Source organism: Amblyomma americanum, chromosome 1 (assembly GCF_052857255.1).
Source record: "Amblyomma americanum isolate KBUSLIRL-KWMA chromosome 1, ASM5285725v1, whole genome shotgun sequence".
Taxonomy (NCBI): domain Eukaryota; kingdom Metazoa; phylum Arthropoda; class Arachnida; order Ixodida; family Ixodidae; genus Amblyomma; species Amblyomma americanum.
In genome coordinates, this window is record NC_135497.1 from 457,683,663 (window position 1) to 457,709,885 (window position 26,223).

The window sequence follows — 26,223 nt, forward strand, 5'->3', positions numbered from 1 at the left end:
TCGCTTTTTGCCAATTTCCACCGCAGATTTATTTACATGACTATTGCTATCTCTAAACTCTAGGGCCTCAGGAAGAGTGACCGTGCCTGCATCGACATCGGAATGGATACAATCGCATTTTAGAATGAGGTGTTCTATTGTTTCTACAGATTTACCACACACAGCACATGTGTCATCTTCGTTAAATTTCTTTTTGTAGCTGAGCGTTTTAAGACACCCTGACCTAGCTTCAAAAAGGAGGCACTGCCTCTTGAGTTATAAAACGTTTCCTTCCTGATCTGCCTTTTCCAGTATCGATATGGTTCTACACTATGCTTCTCTTCCTTGAATCTATCCAATTTTTACCTTCGACGTTTTTAATCTGTCGTTTAATGCTCTTTCTTTTTCCTTCCTCGTGTCTGGCAAACTGACTGGGCAGCTTTCTAGTTCTTTTCCGCCAGTGTAAGTCAAGCTCTTTCTGTATAAGTATTTAAATATTTTAGCTGCCCACCTGTTATCGTTCAGTTTCCTCAGGCGTTCTTCGTATAGTATTTTACTCTGAGCTTCCCGTGCTTCGAACGATGCCCAGCCCATATCCCCATGTACTGCCTCGTTTGTGGTTTTCCCGTGGGCACCTAGTGCTAATCTTCCAACAACTCTTATTTACTTCGTCTCGACTGAACTTCTGCCCTTAAGCACAGAGCCGCATTCTCGAAAGTAAGCACCGGCACCATTATTATTTTCCAAATACCTCTCAGTACATCATACATGTACCCCCACAATGCCCTATGTTTCATTATCCCGGCATCTCTTCGGCCGTTTGCTGAGAGACTGCTCGTGCTTTTCCGGACCCACCCACTCGCCCCCTCGATCGGCTGCCGACGCACACGGGAGTATCCGGGGGGTGGGGGGGGGGGGGGAAGGTTTCGGCAGCGGCCATGGTAGCCGAGTGACGTCAGAAAGAGCTGGAACGGCGAACAAATGATAGCCCTCCGCTGCTGATGCAACGAGAGCTGCATGACGCGTTGCGCGCGGATTTGGGCAAAAGCCAGGAACCGATGCTCGCACTAAGGCATGGAGGCGCGAAAGCGCCTGCACAACTCCCGGTTCAACACCATTCGACCAGCCACGGATCAACGAGGCAGCGTGCGCCAGCCTGCGGGACGGCTCCGTCGTCATCCTCCAGTCGTCGGACTGCCGCAGTGCCGGGTAAACAAATTGTGTTTTGTTTTTATGTCTCGCTCTTGTGTTAGTGCACTTTAGGAGCGAGACTTTTTGGTTGTATTGTAGTCTCTCTCTAGTGTTACTTTGCACGATTTGAATTGTAATGAAGATCGCTTTGTATGTGCTCGTACAAGTGATTAGGAAATTCCTCTGTATCGTCTCTTCCCTGTATAAACTTTGTTTTGTTTTGTGAACCTTTGGCTCCGACCCACTCTCTGGCTTGCGACCGGCGAAAGCTGGGCACCAAACGATCAACCCCCTTGTAACTTGGTAGCTGGTCTCCGGATGAGCTTGCCACGCTGAGTCGAGGGCATCGCCTTTGTGACCGAGACCGGCGCGCAACACCCCCCCCCCCCCCCTCCCGCGCTCTAAGGATGCCTGGGAGTGCACGCATAAGTGCGCGAAAATGTGACAATGTTAAAGAACCCCAGGTAGTCGAAATTTCCGGTGCCCTTCAGTACGGCGTCCCTCACAGCCGGGTCGCTTTGGGACGTTAAACCCCCATAAACAAAACCAAACCTAACACCCCTCTCGTCACTCAGGCCATTTCTGTAAATTTGATCAGTGTTCTCAAAATTTTCCTCTAAGGTCATTCTAAGCTTTGTGCTGAAAAACGCGCCCGAAGTACGTAAATCCTTGTCGCATTGCTTCAACAAAGGGTAGCAAAATTCTTGGCTCGAGTTCACTTGCTACGATAGCAAGGCGGGCGAGTTGGTGATACATATTTGAAAAATTACAGCGCGGAAGACGCTTGTCCTGTGTTTTCTACCCTTGAAGTCCCCGTCTTCCGCGCTGCAATTTTTTACTTGCTACCACTGGGGTTACTTTTCGATTCGAATGCCTGCTGAAGTGGAACAGTCAACTCCACTCTGCGACAATGACGGCACCGAGCTATTAGAAGACCCACCAAGCAGAGCCTGTTCTCAGGCTTCAGCAGTCTCCCTGCACTTACCAGCATTCGCAGTCAGTGGGGGACAACGCGCTGCCTATGGACTAGACGAACCTGTTACTGAGCAGCACGCGATCATCATCAGTGTTTCTGAAGCCTCAGAAAGTGAAAGAGAAGAGGAGGAAGACAATGTTATCTTGTCAGACACCTCCTGAGAAGCGCTCTTTAAACTGCAGCCTACTCGCATGGAGAGCCCAGAGGCCAGCTGGTCGAGCAGCTATGGCACGAGAATCAGGAAATCTGAGACACCACTGGCCGAGCTCAGTAACATGCAGCCGTCGCCGTCAGTGGAACCACTGGAAGTGGCGCGTGAGCTCTCAGTAGGGTTGATGACGCCAGCAGCCGATGCAAAACACCTGCAGGTTGAGTGGTCTCTTCCCAACGATGCTCTCTACCCTGTGGAAGGGGAAGGCCTGTCCGCAAGATCTGACGGTCTCCACACAGAAGGTGCACTGATGATCCCAGCAACAGAAACACACTTCCAAGACAAATCTGTACCAGCCAACGACTCTTTGTGGACAGTCCTCTAGTTGAAGCTGGGGGAGGAGTCCTCGTCACGGCCGAAAAGGAGCCACCCTGGTGCTTCTGGTGTTTCTTTTCCTGTGATTCAGATCCCCCCCTTTGGATCGCTCCCCATCACCGGCTGATGCCAGAAGGATGCAGGAGATGCCTGCGAAGCCATCTCTGCCAGCAGCAAGCTCAGGACAGTCAGCTCCAAAACGCACTGCACCTGAAGCTAAGCATGATGAAAGCAGAGCGGAGAAGGCTGTAAAGATACCTGAGCGTTCAGGTGAGCCACTCTGGTGGCATAAAGTTGTGACCTCTTCCTACAACCTCAGGGAAATGCAGAAGACCGCTTCGAATCAGGAGTAACGCGGTTTGGCAACAGTGACAAGTGCATCACATAGGAAAAGTGGTTCTGTGCCACCATCTCACAGGTGGCCAGCTACTCTCTCAAGACTGGGCACAGCAGGGTTGTCGAAAGTAAGCCCCACAAACAAGGCGTCACCAGTGCTCAAGACAAGGGCTGCCAGCGAGGAACCAGTGTCAGCACAAAGCCGCACTGAGAGGGAGCCATCGCAGGGCTGTTAGAAGCACATGGGCAGCCAGCAAGAGGGCAGGTACACCCAGCACCAAGCATCCCAGACAGCCATTTCAGATCCAGATGCAAATGGCAGTGTTCCTACCAAAATATTTATTGTACTGACGATGTTTTTAACGTCCAGACTTTGCCCATTCTATGTTTAGATAATGTCCCTATTCCCTCGGTATGGACATCTACGAAATATAACCAAAAACTTTTCGCACAAGAAAATGTGTTAGCAGTTAGGCGGTGTCGTCCTCTTTGTATATTCTGCAAAGGTGAAGCGGAAAGGTTTTTGAAATGCAGTAAGCTGACCGCAAGGAAAATAAATGGTTCGCCGGTACAGGTGTTGATGTTTTCACAGTTGAATAATGTAATGCGTATAAAACATTAACTTGGCTATCCAGTCAAGTAATCAGTATACACGGAACTCTGCGTCACAGTTACTATGAGACAGAACGCCATGCAATATATCGACATGCTGCGCGCACATGCACCTGCTAGTTTAACAGGCTTATATATCCCCCACATAAAGCCCTTCTGTTAGAGCCAGTGGCGCTTGCAGTGAAGCGAAGTTATTTCAATCAATTACGAAGTTGTGATGGTAAAAACGAGAAATCCAAGTAAGAACATCATACTGCTAATACCTTTTGTTATAAAGCCCATAATAGTCTGCTCTGTTATCTTTGTGTGACATAACGCAAATGCAGTAGGTAGAAACAAACATACTTCTAAACAAGCTGCCTTTCCGAGCCCGATTCCAGGATCTTCTTTAGTACATATATTGCAGCATAAACCGTTTGAAAAGCTTTACGAGCCACATGAAGTTGAGTTCTTATTGATGGCAGAGCGAGCCTGTCTAATTTAAATGTCTACTTGTGAATGTTCACAAAACGTCACCTGTTGGAATCTCAGCAGTGTGTATAAAATGACATTCTGATCATATCACGAAACGGGAGTCAAGTGGTCACCAATTAACAGATGATCTCTTGCAAATACTCGCGTGGATGTTTCATGCATTCCCAAAATGATGTTTGATAGTGGGGTCATTTGTACAAATCCTCTAAATATTTCTGGTTCTTTGGGAGTAACATCAAGTCTAAGGCGGACTTCGGAGACGCCAAGTTTTAGACGAAGAAGCAACATGAAAGCCACCTTGGCCTCTCCACGGAGTGCAGGGAAGAGTTAGTTAGTTAGTTATATTGATTTTAATGGCGCAAAAGCAACTGAGGCTATGATGCGCCAAACACACGGTAAGAGCTTTTGTTAAAGGTTACGCTTTTTATATCTAAAGTTTGTATAAAACATTGGCTTCTCTGAGAAATTTAAAAATGCTTGAAAAATCAACCAGTGCTTGATCTCCTAAAAGTAACATGAGGTGTAGTGGGATGTATTCATTGTACAATGTTGTGAAATATTTTTTCCTCAGTTGTTCCAGTTTTTTGCATACAATTAAAATGTGGTTTACCGTGAGTTCATCGCCACACATTTCGCAGAGAGGTTTGTCTTTTTTTGTCAGTAAGAAGTTGTGAGTAAGGTGTGTGTGTCCAATGCGTAGTCGACACAAAATAACTTCTATGAAACGCTCCTAATGTGTACATGATCTCCATTCTCCCAAAACAGGTTTTATAGAATGTAGTTTGTTGTTTGTTTGTTCGTCCCATGCAATCTGCCACTTATTCCTGAGTTTACTGTGCAGTAATTTAGAAAAATCCCTCTGTGGTATGTTAACTTGTTTTATATGGCCAATTCTAGCTTGTGCTGCACAAGCATCTGCTCTCTCATTACCTATAATTCCAACATGACTAGGGACCCAGCAGAATATAATATGTTTTTGCTTTGTAATTTTAACTATGTTATGTATGATTTTTCCTATTATGGGTTCAGCAGCGTTTGTAGAATGCAGCGCTTTTAGCATACTCAGTGAATCAGTGTAAATGATGCTATTTTTTATGTTTTGTTTTACTATTTGTTCTACAGCTACAAAGATGGCATAACACTCCGCAGTAAATACCGATGCATACTGTGGCAATCGTATCATTTTTTCATTTGTTCCTTGAATTACTGCACTTCCGACATGACTTTCTGTTTTTGAGCCATCAGTGTAAAATTCAGTGTAGTGGCGTGTACAGGACCTCCCAATGGAAAAGGTTGCATGACTCATCGATGGCCCACCTCTGGAGCCAAGCAGGCCTTCCATGGCCCGAGCTTGGCAAACCAGCTCGGGCGGTGGTTGGGGATTGACAATGGCCTTACTAGAGCCGATCAGCTCTTGCAGACCCGGGCCATGCTCAGCCCAACGGCGGCCAAACAATAAATTACATGTTATACTAGAGAGTATACTAAAATGGCAGCTGCACAGAATACACAAAAACGTCTGCAAAGCCTAACTTGCATCTTCCGTATTTTAGACGTGAAAATGAAAGGTCAGCCGCTTATCACAATGAACGAGTCGTTTGGCCCAGTGCCGACATATCCAAAGGAGAAATCTGAGTTGTAATTTTATTACGCTGTCACAAAGACGAATGCCTAACGACAAGCAGACGCGACATGCAGATCAAGCTATAGGCCGTTTTCGCGGCGAGGAGGAAAATAGCCTCGAACTTGGCACGCGCACCACCGCTCCTCCTCACCGGTATGTGCTAGCGACAGGGGCACTAAAGCGTGGTGCACTCCAAATCTAAGACCCTGCTGCGAAGCCAGTGGCTCTTGCACGTTAAGCAATACTATTACATTCAGTTCTAATTCTGTGGTGACACCAACGAGAAATGCAAAAGTGCAGACTACATACGTTGAAAATACCTTCTATTAGAAAAATCTTAACAGCCCACTCTGCAATCGTCGTTGCGAACATTATGCAACAAATATGCAAACGTGATGACGCTAGATTTTCTCAGGCACCACGACTGCGTGACAGGTGCGTGTCATGGGCGTCATATTTTCGTACATTTCAAAAACTTCCTACCAGTTGTTACATGCACGATCAAGACATGTAGCGTTTGACCAGCAGCTGTGCCCTAATTACGCACAATTGTCTCATAAATTACCCCTAGTGGTTGGTGGCCAGCGGTGGCCCGATGTCGGCCTGTGTTTGCTTGCCTACGCGTCAGCGGCCAACTATTATCAGGCGCCTGCCAGAGGACAACTGCTTGCCTTTTGCCACCATAGGCCGACACAACAGTTGGCCAGCCGTTGCCCCACGCTGGCCTGAGCTAAGTCGGCCGAGCACATTAGCTATTAACTCGAGACCAGCGGGTTACCAACCATCGGCCATTGGCCAATTTCTCTTGGGAGCTGTCGGCAGAGCGTGTCTGCACGAAAATGACCATTGAAAAAAGAAAATCGCCTGCATTGCGGTTCAAACATATGCCCTCTGTGCGTCAGGCAGGCACGCAACGCATACGCCAGGAAGGGTCGATTGGTTCAAGCGTGTTAGATCTAGGGGCGCGAAGTGAATGCGTTGTGGTGTGTACGACGGTAAAGAGTGTCGAGGATGTGTACTAATGTTATCCAACGATGACTTGCAAAAAGTTGCTGACATCATCCAAAGGTCACGTGATACTTTCAAAAAGTTCCCAACATCACCCAAGGGTCACGTGGCAACGATGACTTGCAAAAAAAAGGTGCCGACGTTCTAATGAAAATGCTTTCGCATTTCTTCAATGCATCACACTGGAGTGCTCTCCAATTTTTTTATATAACTTCTCGCAATGCCAGTTATCATGTTTACAGCTGTAGCAGTCATTACTGTTCTGATCAGATTTTGAACAATGCAGCTGAAAAGGCCTGCCATCTATGCCCCCTCTGCTGAAACTGCCCAGGAAAACAAACGAAAGAACTCCTTCATAAGACATTAAAGAGGACTTCCTGATGCATGCGATACATATGGCACAAAGAGTGGCAGGAGACAAATCGTGTCTGCGACGTGCGACATTCTCTATTCTAAAAAAATGTGCTACTTACTAAAAAAGTAGTAACAACAGTAGTTACCTCTCCCTGTAGTTACTAGCTCGCTAACTGTTTATAACCGCAAATTCAGCGCAGGTAGCAAATGTGTTGCTTACTAATACAACCCAAGGGTTTTGCTCCTAAGCCGTATGTATAGCAAGGCTCTCAAGCACATTTGTCAGTCCTGAGCTTGGGAGAGTTGACGACGTGAGGTGAGAGATTATCGTCACTGAGGATGCAAAGTGAGCCGCTTTGCAGGACTCAGAAGCAAACCCCTTGAGCTGTATATTTTTGACAGACGCTGCACTCGACATACTAACAATTACTAATTCAACGAGAAAATAGCAAGTAGCTGCTTAGCCAGAACTCTGAAAAGGAATATTCAGTGCAGTAAATAATTTGGTTATAGAAGTCCTCCTTTGTTTTGGCACTTGATGAGTGAGTCTCATGACAGCACAAAGAGTTGGGCTTCCTAATAACTTGAAACTTTGCGCAAAGCACATGCTTTCGGAAAGAACTCTATTTTTTTCCGTACCCTTTCTGCGCTCAGCCACCTCATCCAAACAGCGCATACAGCACACCTCACCTGCCTTGCCGCCGCCATTTATCTTCAGCTTACACAAATTTCCTCTTCCTTGGGCTACATAAGGGTTAACGACGTCCTTCCCGCTCGTGTTGCTAAGATTGCAGACTACTGCCGTTCTAAACCGATTGTCAATGACGACCATGGCCATCCATAATCATGTGTTCTGAAGCCACGTCTTCAATACCTGCCCCTCGTGTATAGCCACGTGACGGGCCCATAGAGAAAACACATGCAGAGATAATTGCAGGGCAGTGAAAAAAAAGACTGTCATAGTTCAGCCAAATGTGAATTAGGTACGCTATCATTTCGGTTTCACTTCTGTTCCGGATTTCGGATCAATTGTTCACGGTTGGAAGTTGTTAGGATAGCGATAATGATTGCTTTATTGGTGTTTAACGTCCCAAAGCAACTCAGGCTATGAGGGACGGCATATAGTGAAGGGCTCCTGAAATTTTGACCACCTGAGGTTATTTAACGTGCACTGACATCGCACAGTACATGGGCGTCAAGAATTTCGCCTCCATCGAAATTCGACCGCCGCGGCCGGGATCAAACCCACGTCCTTCGGATCAGCAGCCGAGCGCCATAACCAATGAGCAGCGGCTTGATAGCGATAATGCGTTAATGCTCATATATGCAGACTTGGTCATTCTCTACTTTACATTCATAGGTCCCTGGGAGTCCTCATACCACTCCTGGCGCAGTGGTGCAGCGGTTAAGCGACATGCCATTCCTCTGCAATGGCAGGGGCTGCCATTGATGGGGCTCTTGAGCTCCATGTACTTCCCGGGCAACCTCTCGCGACCAGTCATTAAATGAACTGCCACCTGCCATGGTGGGCAGTTTGCCCACAACCTGGTGGGCATTGGCAAGTGGACAACCTGCCAGGTGTATATGCTTATGCACACACACACCTGTTCACGTTGGCCACAACCCGATGGGCAGGTGGGCAGCCACAAAGCAGGCTTCAGACACACAGGCGGACAAAAACACGCGATAGCTAAATGCAAGGAATAGCCACTATAAGTGCTAGCAAACTAAAAAAAATCTGAGGGGACACTGAAGGTCCACCTTAAGAGTATGACGCGATAGCACTTATTTAGAACAGGGTGGCCCTAAAGGTTACGGGAATAGCGGGGTGCCAGTGTGCAGGCGCAGGATAATGACGCCCCTCTAGTTATTGTCCTGCACATGCGCACTGGCACCCCACTATTCTAGAAGTTCCCGAGGCCCTTTGAGCAGTTTGAAGTCTTATTTGCATATCACTTCGCAGACATGGATACTGTTCTTTGGAGTATGCAATACGATATACTATTAGAGATCCCTCCTCTGTGACCTAGCATTCTGCCTACATGAAAGCAGAATGGGTAATTCTCTACATTCATGGGCCACGGGGAGTCCTCATACCACTCCTGGCGCAGAGGCGCAGCGGTTATGTGGTTCGTCACTGCCCTGGAAGGTGGCTGTTTCAAACACAGCTACCAGTGGAGCTAGAGAACCAGGTTGCTCTCCTCGAGCAACCTCTCGTGACCAATCATTAATTAACCTGCCACCTGTCAAAGCAGGCAGTTCGCTCACAATCCGGTGGACAGGTTGCCACCTGCCATATGGTGGGCTGGTTGTGATGTCACAAGATCACGTGACCTAAGTGTCAGCTTGGCCACATTCTTTTCTGCTGATGCCGCTGCTGTCAGATTTCATTAAGGCAAAAGCCTTCAATGGCTCATACTCGCTCGCGTACGTCCATTACATCCTAGGTCACGTGGCCGTGTCCTTCCGTTACATCTGTCCTTCCGTAAACTTGGGACCTTGGGACGTGCCGGAAGTCTTAACTAGGGAACTAAAAAAGTTAGGAGAAAAACCGCTGAAGAATGGTTGCTTCAGATAGAGGAGGACCGCCCCAACCCGCAACCCGGCGAGGGAGCCAGTGTCCAGTTACTGTCAGTCTTTCGGTAGGGTACGTGGAATGCCAACCTAGAGTGCATCGCATGTGGCACTGCACAGAATTCCAACACACCTGCTACCGCCCACGCATATGCCGACCTATCTTAATCACTACGACAAGCTCTGGTGCTGGTACAGGGTTTAGTTTTAATTAAGATTTATATACAGTAATGGTAATGACTTCTAGCGCGGCATATTCAAATCAGTGCAATGAGTCGCAAACAGCTTTCGCCTTCCAGCACTTAACAGATATCTGTGCCTCCAACGAATTTTTTTTTATTTATTTATGAACACCTTACAGGCCTCCACGGAAGCAATGAGCAAGGAAGGTAAAGACATATATATATATATATATATATATATATATATATATATATATATATATATATATATAATAGCAGTTCTTAGAAAAACAATGCCTAAATCTGTTAGTACAAACACTGTTAAGGTCAAATAACTGACTGCATTTATCACAACTGAACAAAAGGCATGCACAAAAAACAATGGATCATGAAAGAAAAGTAAAAATACAAGCATACAAAAAGGAACCGGGCACAAAAACACGAAGATATCTACAGAAAAAGCAATAAAGATGGTAGCCACACAGGAGAATGAAAAAAAAGAAAAGTCATGCCTCATTGGTACAGAAGTAATGTGCTAGGTGTTATAAATAAAATGTTCGACTAGATGATCATGACATGTACCATGGTTGTGCTCCAAGGCAATGGAGTTTGGAAGATCATTCGATCTCCCATTCTGCACAACGGGAGCCTTAATGCTTTCAATAAAAATGTTTTATTTATTCGGCCATTGTGATTCATGACGCCTTGTATACTATCGAAAAGCTACATTGCACTAATCTTAGTGAAAAGAAGAAATCTGAAGCAACTCCTGAATGCATTTAGTGCTTCAACTTACCAAAAATATGTGGCACTTCTTTTAACAAAGTTTTTCCTCCCAATACATATATTTTGCAATGCAGGCAACAGAACGACATGACGAAGATATTTAACGAGAAGCCATGAAAGCTCTTCCGAAAGTTGCTCAAGCTATGAGCAACCGTCTAGCAAACGAACACTAAATAATTTCCTACTGGCATCTGTAATGCTCTTGTTTTTAATTTATAAACTTTAATCAGAATTAATAGCTTATTCAGGTACTCATAGGTCATTTCTGACCAAATTTATTTGACCAATGTAATTATGCCTAGAAGACTGAATTGGGTGGCTGCTGAAGTACGGTAAGAATTTTCCCACCAGACTGCTTTATTTCTGAGGCCTGTGCAAGAGCAGCCCCTAAAATGGCCACAATCTAAGTCACAAGTTGCACTCGCATTCAGCTAGTTCCTCTGAAACAGCAATCTGCATGGACCATGCCCATGTCTGGCCCACAGGGAATTGAAACAAAAATCACCCATTACGGGCCTGTCTTATACTTCACCTCTTACACTGATAAGACCTTGCATTAGTTAATAAAGTCACACTGGAATCATTCGGTTTCTTTCTAAGAGTTCCTTTTTTGTGCTCACCCCGCAGTAAATGGTTCTTCCATATGCACTCCTTCCCTATGCACACACACATTCTATAATTTTGCAGTTTTCTCAATACTGCATGGTAGCAAAATGCGCCGTTATCTGCCATGTCTTCTTTTGCAGTTAACATCACTATCCTGTGCTACAAGTCCGGGCAAAACATATGGAATGTGAGCGAACCAGTACGCCTCCAGAGGAAAAAATCATCTGGGATGAGAATGCCCATTGGGCAGAGTTGCAAGGCTGGGAGAGCTTGTTGAACAGCTGCATCAGAGCACATGACAGCATATACTTCACCTCACAAGTGTTTGAAGCACAGTGAAAGCCAGAGCTCTCTCGTCCAGTCAGGCCCAAGGAAGACAATAAATAGTTCCTCAAACATTCGAGCAGCGTTGTGACTATTTTTCAAACAACTGCAGAAATTTAAAAGGTAGTTCAGGATGGTGTTCTGAAAGCACAACGGGCACTTCATTCACGGGTTAATTAGCAGAGAAAGTCTGCACGAACCCGGCACTGTGGAGGCCCTGCTGTGAGGCGACTCACCGCTGTTCGTAAACCCAGCGCCCGCTCAGTTGGCCAGGTCACCTGCATGCAGCAGCACACTGGTGCTTTCCTTCCCAGCGGTGTAGCCACTCGTCGCAGGATGCGAAACGCGGAGAAACCCATTTTGCAGCGCACGCCGTTCTGACTGGCTCGGATCGCCGCAGCCTTCCCAGCGCTGTAATTGACTTGTGTGATGGAGTATAGAAAAGATAGGAGGCTATGGCACAGGTCAGAAACTTATTGTGGGCACTGCTAGACAGCACGGGACGTATTAAGAGCCATGCATATTCCAGTGTTTGCATTTAATTCTGGCCCGATACTACTATCGTGCTCAATGTGACTTGCGATGCATCCAGAGTGAACCAGCTCAGGATTTCGCCTTATAGTAAAAATAATGCACCCTTACACAGAGCACCAAAGGAGCACAAACATTCAGTGTACTTTGTTCCTTGCATCAACGGCTGTGTACACACATTTCCAGCAGCCCTGACCTCGCACTACTTCAAGAAATGGCCTCTGACCACAGCTCATATGCTGCATCTCATATTGAGTGCAATAGGATTATCTACTTTGATGCCACTGCTCTACAACGCGCATGCGATCAGTAATGCCGAGGCCATGGAGGAGTGGACCGACACAGTGACAAAGCATCAACAACTTGCCTAAAAGCTAACACAGTTTCACACATTATGCAGTAAGTGGGAACGTTAATTCTTTTCTAGCCTTAGATACAGATGAAAAGTGAAAACAATGAGGTCGCCCCTTTCTGCACACAGTATTCTCGGGGCAATTAAGCGCACCGTAATGCTTTCAGTTTGTTCGCAAGTAGTGTATGGAAAGCATGCAGTGAATGCGAGGCCACTATGGAGGCCTGCAATTACAGAGGAAGTTCTGACGAAAAGACCACATTTGAAATGTGCCTGTCAGTAATGTGTGCTCAGCGATGTTCCCTAACAGCGCTGCATATTTACATAGCTACTTCTAGTCCAGGCAACTAATCTTTTATTTATTTATTACAGAGACCTGCAGTGCCCGAAGGCATTATTGCAGTATATAGGCTAGGCGTCTAATAAGAACTGTGCTGTTCCTGCAAATGTGCCACTACAACTTCAATAAATCCTCTTTGCATGCTCTCAGCATTGTTGGCACCAGACAAATGATGCAATGACACTTAGCAGTTCTTCTATCTCGTTAGCTTGCAGACATCCATGTAAGCAAAACTCAGACAATGCCTGAACAGGCCAGCAAACCCCTCAGGCAACAAAGCAAATGGCGTCATCTCCACAGCATGGCATTTATTTTGTGAATATTGCCAGTACTGTGAATGAAGGGCATTGTAAGGACCCATTATTTGAGCAACAATTCCGGTGGTTAGGTTTTGAAAATGAGCAAAAAAAGCATCACAGTGCTAATGGCATGATACTTTACATCCAGATCAACGTGGTCACTTTTTATCACAGCTGGAAGAGATGTTTGCTCGAGGAAGTGGAGGCAGCCAACACAGTTTTTCATTAAAATCCTGCATTCAGTGGATGACTGAAGAAGAATGTGATCTATGTGGCTATGTAGGCCAGAAAGTGGATGCTCTGGCAAAGGTACCCCCTGTGCTAGTGTGATCACAGCAGGTCTGCAAATAGGTGCACTCAAAGAATGGGTACAGCATAGATTACACTGCTACAGGGGTAAGCAGACAGTGGGAGCTTAAGAGCCTGGAGCTTGTACACTTTAACCCCACTGAGTGTGCCTGAAAAAAGATAGCGTTATGGTTGGAGTGAGTCATTACAAAATACTTTCATTAGGTACTTGCATATACTAACGCTCTATTAAGCACAATTTCAACATGCCAAATAAGCTTAGGAAAGACCAATCTTAGTCTCCACTGAGGTGCACAAGACTGATCACAGAGAAAACGTTATTCAATGCCATTACAAACTGGAACATCCCACAGAGGCTTACTCCACTTGCTAGCAGTCGTCTATAAGCTAGGCATCCTCATTCTCTAGTTTTATGGATGACTCCGGAGTATCCTTGAAGACAGCAGCATAGCTTTGACGCAGGCTAGCAATGTATGATGTCAAATTCCTGTTGCGGGCCTCGGCACGGTTCAGCTGCTCTTGAAGATCACTGATCTGCTTGCGTAGTTGCTCTTTCTCCTGGTCACAAAAAAACAAGAACAGCATGCACATGACTGATAAACACAGCTAAATTTTAGGCCTGCATGAGAGAAAAAAATTTTCTGTGCTCGCATATTCAAGTTAGTCCCGCAACGTTTTATTTTTGTAGCGTTTCTAGTATATCGCCATCTTTGGTCACTTACTTTTCGCCTATAAAAATAAATTACCTACATATCCTTGTACGAGAGATCAGGAGAGCACATTAACTAGTGTTTATTATAACAAGAAAGCACTAAAGACAAAGCACATAAATGCATCAGTAAAGACTAAGTTTGGGCAAGTCGATATTGCATCAGAAAGCAGTTGCGCTGTGGCACAGAAGAACTTAGACAGGAGGTACTAGGGAAGTCCAAATATAGGACATGGAGTGAAAACTAATGACTGATCATTATTCTGCCTAAAAACAATGCACACAAACTTATATGACAGTCACCTGGGGGGGAACATTATTAACAATGCACATAAAGGCATAAAGATAAGACCTAAAATAGACAAAGACAAGAGACCTAAAAACAAAATGAACGCACGCATCCATCAGCATTAGCACTTTTCTGCGTGCTATCAAAACAAGCAGGGAAGACTTGCCTGTCGCATTGGAATCCTATAATTGTGGGTACATTACAAGTGTTATCATGCAGAGAAATAGTATGTGCCAAAAAATAGCCATCTCCTTTTTACTCAGGGCCATTGATGACATACTGAAGCACGTACCATTTTTTCCCAGAACTGTGGGGCCCCTTTGAAGCAGGTTTCATGTTCACGTCTCACACACTCATAGCTGGTGGCAGGTGTTTCTATGCTCCCTCAGCCTCTCACTCAAGCAGTAACTCGTTTTCCCAACATACATCTGCCCGCTGGACAACGGAGTCTTGTAGATGACACCACCGAAGCATTACGAATTTTGCAAGATGCCTGACACAGCACCCTTGTGATTGAAGCTTTGTCTGACCATTCATTGCTTTGCATATCTTTGCAGCTTGCAAAGCCCAGACATTGCCACAGTGACACTGTATCTACTAGCCAATTTTATTTCTTTAGTGATTAAGGTCACAAAACTATAATAACACCACCACGGCTTTCTTTTCCTTACTTTCTGCTTGCTTGCTCTTTCTTTAGCTTAGTCTCCTCAGGCACTTTTTGGTAACTGAGGTAAGCAGTGTGTTCTGGCAACCACTCCTGTAGAGCTACATCCTCTAGAAAACCAAGCCCTTTTCAGCAGTGTGGCTGCAAGGGCTCTTAATCTGATGTGACATGAACTGTAAGTAGTATAGCCTTTCTATTCGCTGTTTTATACATCCCGTATACGTGGTTCTTGGAGAATTCTGGCTGCATGTAAACATTGTAGTCAACCTTCTGCTGGCAAATCATATGTGCAGCTTCGATCTTCATGTGCACTGTGGAAAACTAGCATTTACTGCATTGTGCCTTCCGAGTGCCTTTCTGCCAGAATGCAAACCCATATACCGGAAGAACTGAAAACAAATTTCTTTAAGAAATAGTGCAAGGATGCACTTGCTCGTTGTCAAGTACTATTCTGTTGACACTGGCTCAATGCAAAAGCCTATGCGTATTCTGCCTTTCTGTGCGACTATATGGCCATCAGACTGCCCAAAAATTGAATTATGGGTGTGTGCAATTCCAGAATGAATGCAGTGTGTTTATTCAAGACTCTAAGGACCTTTTAAAGTTTTGCAGTGATATAACTGCTCGAACTTGCAAATTCTCATGGGTGAAAACATTTGAAGGTGAAGCCATTTAGCTTTCTAGACAGCAGACAAAGTCAACACGTTCATGTTATGTATACACAAGAGAATGTGCTTCCTTTTTTACTTTCTCCATCTCTGCAAAACTGATTGAAAATTTTTACATACAACCATGTGGGACTGGCAAACAGAGTGACCTTTGCAGAGTAAAGTAAAAAAAAATTATTTATCCAAGCACAACAAATGAAGGCCATTTTCTGCCCAAGTGACCATTCAAAGAGCCCAGGCGTTCAGGATTACACAGTCTACCTTCAATCTGCACGGATGCTTCATGTGCTAAGTTGCATACCTTAGTCACACTTCCATGTGAAACAAGGACAGAATTGACCTTGACATACACAGCTTCACAACATGGGACGGTGAGGAATCGTAAAAAAACTTAAGACCCAACCTTAGCACTTCCAAAATCAAGTATCGTTACCTGAAGTCTGCAATAGTCTGGTGGAACAACTGTTTGTAGGTTTAACACTTCGGTGTTAAACAAGATAAGGGCACTTCACCTGCTAAGCTTTTCAACACTGATCTTTTTCTGTGAATAGCCCCGAAGTTACGAAAGCCAAACAAGGCATCTGTCCTATGCCCTCTATTTTTCTATGCTTGTAAAGTTTGCACCTACAAATTTCATCATGAACACCCTGCAACTTGCCCAGCTTTCTATCCTGCTAATTGGAAATGGTTGCATTCACGCACAATAAACTTCTATTACCTCTAAATTTTCATTCAGTCATTTTTTACGGCCCACGATGTATAGATATTAAAACTTCCTCAAAGCCAAGGCAATGACATTTTTTTTTTCATAACCATAATTTCGCAGGTTGAATTCATGAATACACTGGCCATGTTCCTATGGAAGCGAAAGCAAAAGCACCTATTGTATTTACTCACGTATAGCCCGCCCCTGCGTATAACCCACACCACTAACTTTAAACTCCACGAAAAAAAAGAACACATAACCCGCACATTTACCTGAAAAAAAATATGAGCGCTAGAAAGATACAACTGCACACTCAGTGATCATTTCATTTTCAGAACATTTATTCAAATGACAACCACCACATTACTGGTTATCCAATTCTCAATCATCGCCACTCTCACTGTTGCCATCCGAGGCTTCACCACCACTCTCAAAGACATAGTCGTCCTCAGAACCATCCAAGCTGTTACTGATGGCACATTTTTTAAAGCTTTTACGTAGCAAGCCGGCCGGTATCGCTTTCCATGCATACCCGATCCACTAGCACAGCAATAGAATATCGGGCCTTTGCATGCATCTCATTGGCGTGAGGGCCATCCACTGGGCACACGGCCGATTCACGTGTGCCTCTTTCAAGCACACGTCTTATTCAGGCTTATTCAGGCACACGCCGAGCGGCTGTAGCATGGACGTCATGCCACCAGGTACTATAACGATGTCGGTGCCGGTGTCGGTGAGGAGAGCCTTCACCGCATCAGTGCAGCGGCTTCGGAAAGAATCCAGTACGAGCATCGAGCATCCAGTACGAACAGCAACTTTATTGCCAATTTGTTCGGCAGTGGCTATAATATTTAGCTTCTCTTTCGCTGTGAAACACTGCCGCCGAGCCGCACTCATGACGCCAAAACCAAGCACGCAAACAGTGCAAACTGGGGTGTAGTGCACAAAACAGTGCCTGACTCTAGGCTGAACAATGCTGGCTGAAGAAAACGTGGCCAATGGCGTGGGGAAGAATAAACAGACTATGAATGTGGATTTGGCTATGCCTTTCATTGGCCCCTCATCGGCTTGGGAGGCCGATGAGTCTCCCTTGCAGTCTATACACAGCTTCCAACACCTGAGGTCCTGGAAGTGGTTTGAAAATGCTTCTTTTAACAGGGCTGTCAGCTTCTTTGTCGTGGCGCCTTGAATGGCCTCCACGCTCCCCATCCGGCGACTTTTTAGGGCTCTCTTCACACGAGGAAATAGGAAAAAATCGCATGGGGAAAGGTCAGCAGAGTATGGCGGATGGGGAAGTACAGTAATGCAGTGCTTGGCGAGAAATTTTGTCACGCTGAGAGCAGTGTGCGGCCTTGCGTTATCATGGAGAAGGCTCCATTGTCCAGATGCCCATAAGTCAGGGCGACGGCATCGCAGTGCATCATGCATGTGTTGGAGCACGCGGATATAAAACTCCTGATTCACAGTCTGCCCTTGTGGGACGAACTCGTGGTGTATGACACTTCTGGAATCGAAAAAACTATAAGCATAGTCTTTTCCTGGCGGTTGGCAAGCCTTGAGCCATCTCGGGGCTAGATGCTTCGTCTTCTTCATCTCTCGTGCGGCCTGCTGCCTTGTGCGTTCCAACGTCTTGCGCGTCTAATTAAAGCAAGTAAACCAGCCCTGCTTACGCCAACCGTTTCTCAGTGACATATTTGGTGGAGGTGCGGGGTAACGGCCCATGTACGCTGACCTCGAGGACACCTTTGACATCAGCTCTCAACGCGTGGCTACAACACCAGTCCACAAGGCGAGCTGCCGCCTGCGAGGCCTACAACCCGAGTTCGGCCAACTGACAGCGCCGGTAAGGGCCATGACATCCATCGCGGCTAGCCAGACAAGTCAGCACTCCGGGAGTGCCCCGCCATTTGTCCTTCACGCACCTCGATCGCCGCCACCGTTCCACGGGGACAGGTTCGAGGACGTCGAAGACTGGTTGGCCAGCTTTGACCGAGTGGCGGGTTTCAATGAGTGGGACAGCGAGCGCAAGCTGCGCAACGTCTACTTTGCGCTGCAGGACTCGGCCAAAACGTGGTTTGAGAACCACGAAGCTTCCTTTACCACCTGGGAGGCTTTTCGTCGAGAGCTGCTAGCGACATTTACCAGCAGCGAAAGAAAAGAGAAAGCTGAAATCGCCCTGCGCTCGAGATCACAGCAGCCGAACGAGGGCGTCGCGATGTTCATCGAGGACATGACCCGACTGTTCAATCGGGCCGACCCTGCTATGCCCGAAGCCCAGAAGGTACGCCACTTAATGCGTGGTGGCGTAAAAGAGCAGCTGTTTGCCGGGCTGGTCCGTGACTTGCCACGAACAGTGTTCGACTTCAGCAAGGAGGCAATGAGTATCGAGCGCTCTTTACAGGAACGGGGCGCCCACTACGGACGTCAGGCTACTCTAGCAGCCGCTTCCCAGTCCCAGTACACGCCTACGTTGCTGCCCGCCGAGGACCTTCGGGAGCTTTTAAGAAGCCTGGTGCGCGAGGAACTGGCGAAACTTCGCTTTGAAGCTCCACAGGTCAGCGTCGCTGCCGTTACGGACGTGGTCCGCGAAGAAATCCGACGAGTTGTGCAGCCACCCCCCGCTCCACACCCGGCGCCCTCTGTTATGACGTACAGCGAGGCACTACGAAGTCCCGGGCCAGCGATGCGAGCCTTTTCCCCCATCGCTCCTGTACCATACCTGCAGGAGCCAATCACAACAGCACCCTCCGTGCCGCAGGAGTTCAGGCCCCCCGTGAGCAAAGCGCACGTTTGGCGTACGCGAAACAATCGGCCGCTCTGTTACCACTGCGGAGAGCATGGCCACATCCTCCGCCACTGCCCCTACCGCAGGATGGGTTTAAAGGGGTTTTCACCTGACGCACCTCGACCACGCTACGGTGAAAGACCACGGGATATCGAACAGTACTTGGATGATAACGTGCAATCTTCGACCTCGCAGCGACGCCAGTCCCGATCGCCATCCCCAAGGCCCGGCCGCCCGTCATCCTCTGGCCAGTTCAGAGGTACGTCCCCACGTCGGGAAAACTGAAGACGGCGTCCTCCGGGGGTAGGGCTGCCGCTACTGGACCGAGTCAAGAGCCTCCACCCGACGATTCGCCGCGACGCTCCGACGACCTGACCCGACGACCTCGACGACGCGCTGCGACCGACTGGCCTCCGCCGAAATTCCGGTATCCGCCGACAACCACGACGTTACCACACTCGTGGATACCGGCGCCGATTTTTCGGTAATGAGCAGACGGTTAGCCACGGTCTTGAGGAAGGTTCTGACCCCTTGGTCTGGGTCGCAGATCCGGACAGCTGGTGGCCACGTGGTAATTCCGATCGGTGTCTGCACTTCGCGAATCCAGATCCGCGGTGTTACTTTCCCTGGCTGCTTTGCTGTTTTACCCGAGTGCTCCAAAGACCTCATACTCGGTTTGGATTTCCTTCAAGAGTACGGCGCCGTTATCAACCTCCAGGAGCTAATCGTGTCGTTTTCCACCCAAGGTCCTGTCGACGACGATACCGAGCCACGCAGGGCTAAGTTATGCGTCTGTGACGACCACGTTTTGATCCCATCAAGATCCAGCATGTTTGTTACTGTAGAGTGCGATAACAGCACCAAAATTCGTGGCATTGCTGAAACCAACATGTCACTGCTCCTTGGTCGGCAAGTCTGTGTTGCTCGAGGAATTGTTGAACTGGACAAGGGCCGAACCGAACTCTTGGTGGCCAATTTTGGTTGTGAACCTCAGTGTTTGCCTGGCAGAACAGCTATTGCGTATTTCGAGGAACTCAGCGAATTCGCGGGACAGCACGCTTTGTCCGGAGCCCCGGCATCAGTGGAGGAACCGACCACTCCCATAAACACTGACGTGAACCCAAACCTCCCAACTAACCAGAAATGCTGCTTGGAAAGCGTTATCCAGTCTTTCTGCGACTGCTTTGCCTCGACCTCCAAGGTTAGGCAGACACCGCTCACAAAGCACCGAATTATAGTTGACGCCAACCAACGGCCGTTATGTCAGCCGCCCTACGACATCTCTTCGAAGGAGCGCGATGCCATTCGCCGCCAAGTTCAAGAAATGCTCAAGGACGACGTGATACAGCCGTCGACGAGCCCGTGGGCGTCGCCTGTTGTTCTAGTGGCAAAGAAAGATGGAACCCTACGGTTCTGCGTTGATTACAGACGTTTAAACAAAGTCACTAAAAAGGATGTTTATCCTCTCCCGCGTATTGATGACTCCCTGGACCGGCTGCGCCACGCCAAGTACTTCTGATCGCTAGATTTACGAAGCGGCTATTGGCAAATCGAGGTGGACGAACGCGACCGGGAAAAGACCGCCTTTATTGCACCGGACGGTCTGTATGAATTACGGGTGCTCCCTTTCGGCCTGTGCTCGGCTCCAGCAACCTTCCAGAGGATGATGGGCACCGTTCTTGCCGATCTCAAATGGCAGTCCTGTCTCGTGTACTTGGATGACGTCATCTTTTCTGACACGTTCGAAGAGCACCTGAGACGCCTGCGCGCTGTGTTTGAAGCAATTTGGTCGGCCGGTCTTTCCCTGAAGCCCGAAAAGTGTCACTTCGCTTTCGAAGAGTTGAAGTTTCTGGGCCACATCGTGAGCGCTAAAGGGGTTAGCCCAGACCCCGATAAGGCTGCTGCCGTGGCTGCTTTTCCTGTGCCCACCGATAAGCGCAGTGTGCGCCGCTTTCTGGGTCTCTGCGCCTATTATCGGCGTTTTGTGCAGAACTTCTCCCAGATCGCTGAGCCCCTCACGCGACTCACGAAAGATTCCGAACCATTCTTCTGGGGCCTGGAGCAACAGCAAGCCCTTGAAGACCTCCGCACTCGTCTCCAAAGTACGCCCATCCTTGGACACTTCGACGAGTCAGCCGACGCTGAACTACACACAGACGCCAGCAACATCGGCCTCGGTGCGGTCCTTGTGCAGAGGCAGGATGGTCTCGAACGCGTAATCGCATACGCGAGCCACACATTGTCACGATCTGAGGCGAACTATTCCACCACCGAAAAAGAATGTCTGGCCATTGTGTGGGCAGTAACAAAATTTCGCCCGTACCTATATGGCCGCCCTTTCAGGGTCGTCAGCGACCACCACTCGCTGTGTTGGCTGGTGAACCTCAAAGATCCCTCGTGACGGTTTGCACGCTGGAGCCTTCGACTTCAGGAATTCGATGTCACCATCATCTATAAGTCTGGTAGGAAGCACAGTTATGCCGACTGTTTGTCTCGTGCTCCTATCGAGAACAACCGAGCTGACCCCGACGACGATTCTGTTTTTCTTGGTGCCATCTCCACGTCCATCCTCATTCAACACCAAAGGGACGACAGCGAACTCCGGCCCCTCATTGAGTATCTAGAAGGAAGCGCTCAGTCTCCCCCGCGAATCTTTTCGCGCGGGCTGTCGTCGTTCTGTTTACGTGACGGCGTCCTGTATAAGAAAAACTACAGTCCAACAGAAGCTGTCTATCTACTCGTCGTGCCTACGGCCCTTCGCGACGAAGTCCTGCAGGCGAGCCATGATAACCCATCTTCTGGTCACCTGGGTTTTTGTCGAACATTGGCACGAATACAGCAAAAATACTACTGGCCAAGGGTTGCTGCAGTTGTGAAATGTTACGTAAGAACTTGCCGCGAGTGCCAGCGTCGCAAGACGCCGCTGACTAAGCCAGCCGGCCTACTCCAGCCTATTGATCAGCCTCAGGTTCCCTTCCAGCAAGTTGGCATGGACATACTCGGCCCATTTCTGGAGTCCTCGCTGGGCAACCGCTACATTGTGGTCGCCACCGACTACCTCAGCCGATACTGTTTGACTAAAGTTCTTCCCCGTGGTACTGCTGACGAAATTGCGAACTTTTTCATTCAAAACATTGTGCTTCGTCACGGTGCACCCACCATCGTTTTAACTGACAGGGGAACAGCATTCACCTCGGCCCTTACGCAGGAGGTTATGCGCCTAAGCGGCACCAGTCACCGCAAAACAACCGCTTACCACCCTCAAACGGCCTCACCAAACGGCTCAACAAGATGATCGCCGACATGATTCCTATGTATGTCGACGCAGACCACCGGAACTGGGACGCCATACTCCCTTACGTCACCTTTGCTTATAATACTGCGGTCCAGGAAACGACACGCTTCACTCCATTTCGTTTAGTACATGGTCGCGAAGCCACAACCATGCTGGATGCAGTGCTGCTTCCAGCTAGCGCTACCCCCTCTGTTATGGGTGCTGCCCAATTTGTTCATTACGCTGAGGCCGCCCGCCAACTCGCTCGACAGCGCATCCGGCACCAGCAAGTTCACGACGCTCAGCGATACAACCTCCGCCACCGAAATGTGCGTTACCTGCCCGGCGAACAAGTCTGGGTGTGGAGCCCAATCCGCATGAGGGGACGCTCCGAGAAGCTTCTACGCAGATACTTTGGCCCCTACGAGGTGCTCCGCCAGCTCAGTCAAGTTACCTACGAAGTTCTCCCCCAAGGAACAGTTCGCTCTTCTAGACCGCCGACCTCCGAAGTTGTTCACGTCGCTCGGATGAAGCCGTACCACGCCCGCTAGCCCCTCGCGCGTGTCTGCACCACACGCCAGACACGTGCGACTACCCTTGTGGTCCTGCCTGCAATTGCTACCACACCGAGTCGGTGTCTTCAAGAGAGGGGGAGCAATGCTACGCTACTAACTACTCTAGTGGCGCCATAAAGCGGCTAAACTGCATTTCCTGGCAGTTGGCAAGCCTTCAGCCATCTCGGGGCTAGATGCTTCGTCTTCTTCATCTCTCGTGCGGCCTGCTGCCTTGCGCGTTCCAACGTCTTGCGCGTCTAATTAAAGCAAGTAAACCAGCCCTGCTTACGCCAACCGTTTCTCACTGACAATATGCACCAACATTTGTTTTGAGAAATCATTTCTAGGGAAGAAAATAAATCAGTCTCGAAACTTTATGGACAAAGGTTGTATTATATGGGAAGGTACTAATCAGAAGAAAAACAGTTTTTACTGCTCACGATTTTGAGCATATGAACCAGGAAATAAAATGAACAAGGAACATATTAACAAGGTTCTTCACACTGGAAACAGCCATAATAGTCCTACTTTACCAGTGTGTGAACGTCTTCAGTTACATAACAAATGTGCAAAGACTGTCACGAGCATAGCATTGTGAATTGAAGCAAGTCTAGTGTGCAAACATATTTCTGTAGCATACTTTTATACTAGGCTCACCTCCATTTACAACGCTACTTCACCACACCACTTCTCCACTTCAGCCACAAAGCAGTTTCCTGCCGTCTCTGTGCAGCTGTCAGTGAGAATTGATAAAGCTACCTGCTAAAGGGTTCTATCCCACTTTCGTGCAACATGCAAAGTCTGCTTGATGTGCAAGTACCAGCCAAATTCTTTTTCTTACTTTATCTGAGCCATCGCCAGCATTCCTTGGGTGAATACCAGAGGCCTCAATGTTCCATCCTTCTCCATCAAGCTGCTTTCTGAAAGGCAATGTCATTCTGAAAGGCCATGCCAGCAATGTACAGGCCATGCAGCCACCTCTCACTCCCGACAGAATTCATAAGAACATCGTAGTTGAAGAAAAATTCGTCCTGGTCCGAGGTTACAGCGAGCATGACCGAGAACGAGCTCCGTGAAATGGAGGTATCAGCTGTAACACATACAAAACCTTACTCGTGGGAAAACATTTACCCTACGGGAAAGGGGATGGTGCTGCGTCACCACTATGTAAGGATCTTCAAAAACACTTTTTTTTTGCATGTGCACTCACTGCGTTTGTTTCGAACAATGTTGGGCAGCATCGCTGAGGCAGATATGCAATGTGCATGCATGCCGTGCAAACAGTAGGCAGTAAAGGGCAAAAAGTGAAACGGGGGGCGGGCTTGGACTCTGTAGTTCATCTTTCCCATTATACGTTAAGAGAATAAACCAGACTCATGCCTGTGCATATTAAGCGGTTACCTGCGCCACCTCGGATTCGCCGAGGTTCTTGGTTGCTAGAATGGTATTGCAGTGCAGCATTAGCACAATTTCACCAAAAATCATTGATTTGTAGCAGCATGTAGCAGGTTTAATTAAATGGTGCAGGTTGGTGCAATCGGTACAGCATTCCCACCACTGAGCTTTAGAACAGGTTTTAGTTGAGAATTAGTGCTCATTGTGCAATCATTCCCTTCCCTACGTGCTCCCTGCTAGCTACTTTTATGGTAGAATTTGCAAACTTCATTGGCTGGAATTTGCATTTTGCCAACCCATTTATATTAACCAACGAATCAACATGGTCATCTAACAGTACTGCAAAGGCCCTTGACTCAATTGTCACCCCTTGAGCCATAATACTTCCTTGTTAATGATGTACCTGCCTGGTTAGAATGACCACCTGACGCTCTTTACAGATCAAACTTTCTGTACTGAAGTCCAAACCATAAGCTAAATTCCTTCAGTTACTTCAACAAGACTAACTTATAACCAATTATTGCTAGGCTCTCTAAATTTTTCCAACCAATTCTGATGAATTAGAATAAATTGAGCATTTTAAGAAAACAGGAAAACCTCATGTGTTAACCGATTAACACATTCAAAAAGAAAATTATTTCTAATCCACCAGTACCTCGGTAGACTATGAGTGAACAATACATAACCTAAAAAAGAAATAACTATAACAACATGAAGCAATGTCCCTCTTCACTCACAGGGGTGTGAGTGTGCCAAGTGTGACTGAAAAATGCCAGAAAAAAAAATTTTTACAGAACGCCTCATCATGTATGTTTCGCAAAAACAAAAAATTTCAGTGCACTGTTAATCCCTTCCATAAAGACACTATCCATTTAATTAATCACAACAATGGTTCTGTCATTCAAATAAATTAACCATCATTCTTCTCGACAACACTTTCTAAACCAATTTCAGTACTTCTTCCAATGCAAATTATCATTCACACGACCTTTTTGGTTACCTTCCCATAGATACTCTTTTCATTGACGGTATGGCACTGCAAAACTTGACCGACCTTTAAAGCCCTCTAGGAGTCCACAATTTGACCTAATGAATAAAAATTTTGCATTATTATTAGCACTTATTTTTCACTCATTTAAGTAAAATTTTTCACCAGTCCATAAATCGCTATTGTATTCCTTCCAGAATGGGCTGGTAACAGGCTGCTCACAAACACAATTAAATAGGGCTAGCTAAGTAGCATTCTGCATAAAATTCTTGAATTCAACTTGTACTTGCACATCCCTCATTTTCTAGAACCTATGCCTTTTTCCCCCCTTCACATATCTCGGCTTCAGCAAAAAGTTATCTTGCGAACCTAAGCCATTATCTCTCACTTATTAGTTTCACCTAATTCTCGACCATTACTCCATATACCATTGTATTTTTTTTAATTTTTGAAAACTTTTCAACAAAATGAAATTAAAAAACTTCTGAAGCTAAGCAGACTTAAACTTGATCCTAATCTTCCAACCTGGCACAGATGCTTTATTCGTTACTGCCCACAAATTTACACTGCATTCTAGTAAACCTGGGAGTGCCAAAAGGCTTGGTAATAGGTCCATCATTCTTCCCTATACAATTAGTGACTAACCTCCTTGCACATCACCTAGTATCCACCTTTCTACTGATGACTGTGTAGCATTCTTCGAGATCACCAATCATAGCAACATTAGAATTCTGCAAAACGTTCCTAAAGTTGCTTCTACATGAGGCATGTAATGGCTAATCAGAATACACTGGAGTATATGTTGTCT

At 47.0% G+C, this 26,223-nt stretch overlaps 1 protein-coding gene and 1 long non-coding RNA gene across 5 annotated transcripts in view; one reads left to right on the top strand and one right to left on the bottom strand.

Annotated features, from left to right (window-relative positions):
- Positions 1 to 916: 916 nt before the first annotated feature.
- Positions 917 to 11,626, top strand: LOC144116018 (uncharacterized). Its single transcript, XR_013311680.1, has 2 exons — positions 917 to 1,188; positions 11,369 to 11,626. It is a non-coding gene; the product is annotated as an uncharacterized LOC144116018 (long non-coding RNA).
- Positions 11,627 to 13,063: 1,437 nt separating this feature from the next.
- Positions 13,064 to 26,223, bottom strand: part of LOC144116017 (uncharacterized) — a 142,770-nt gene continuing 129,610 nt past the window's right edge. For 3 of the 4 annotated variants that reach the window (XM_077650676.1, XM_077650677.1, XM_077650679.1), the window contains 2 exons: positions 23,874 to 23,952; positions 13,064 to 13,941 (listed from right to left, as the gene is read on the bottom strand). In XM_077650676.1, the coding sequence (XP_077506802.1) occupies positions 13,771 to 13,941; positions 23,874 to 23,952 (250 nt within the window). In that variant the 3' untranslated portion in view covers positions 13,064 to 13,770. The remainder of the gene's footprint in view (positions 13,942 to 23,873; positions 23,953 to 26,223) is intronic. The other variant, XM_077650678.1, reaches the window with a different exon arrangement.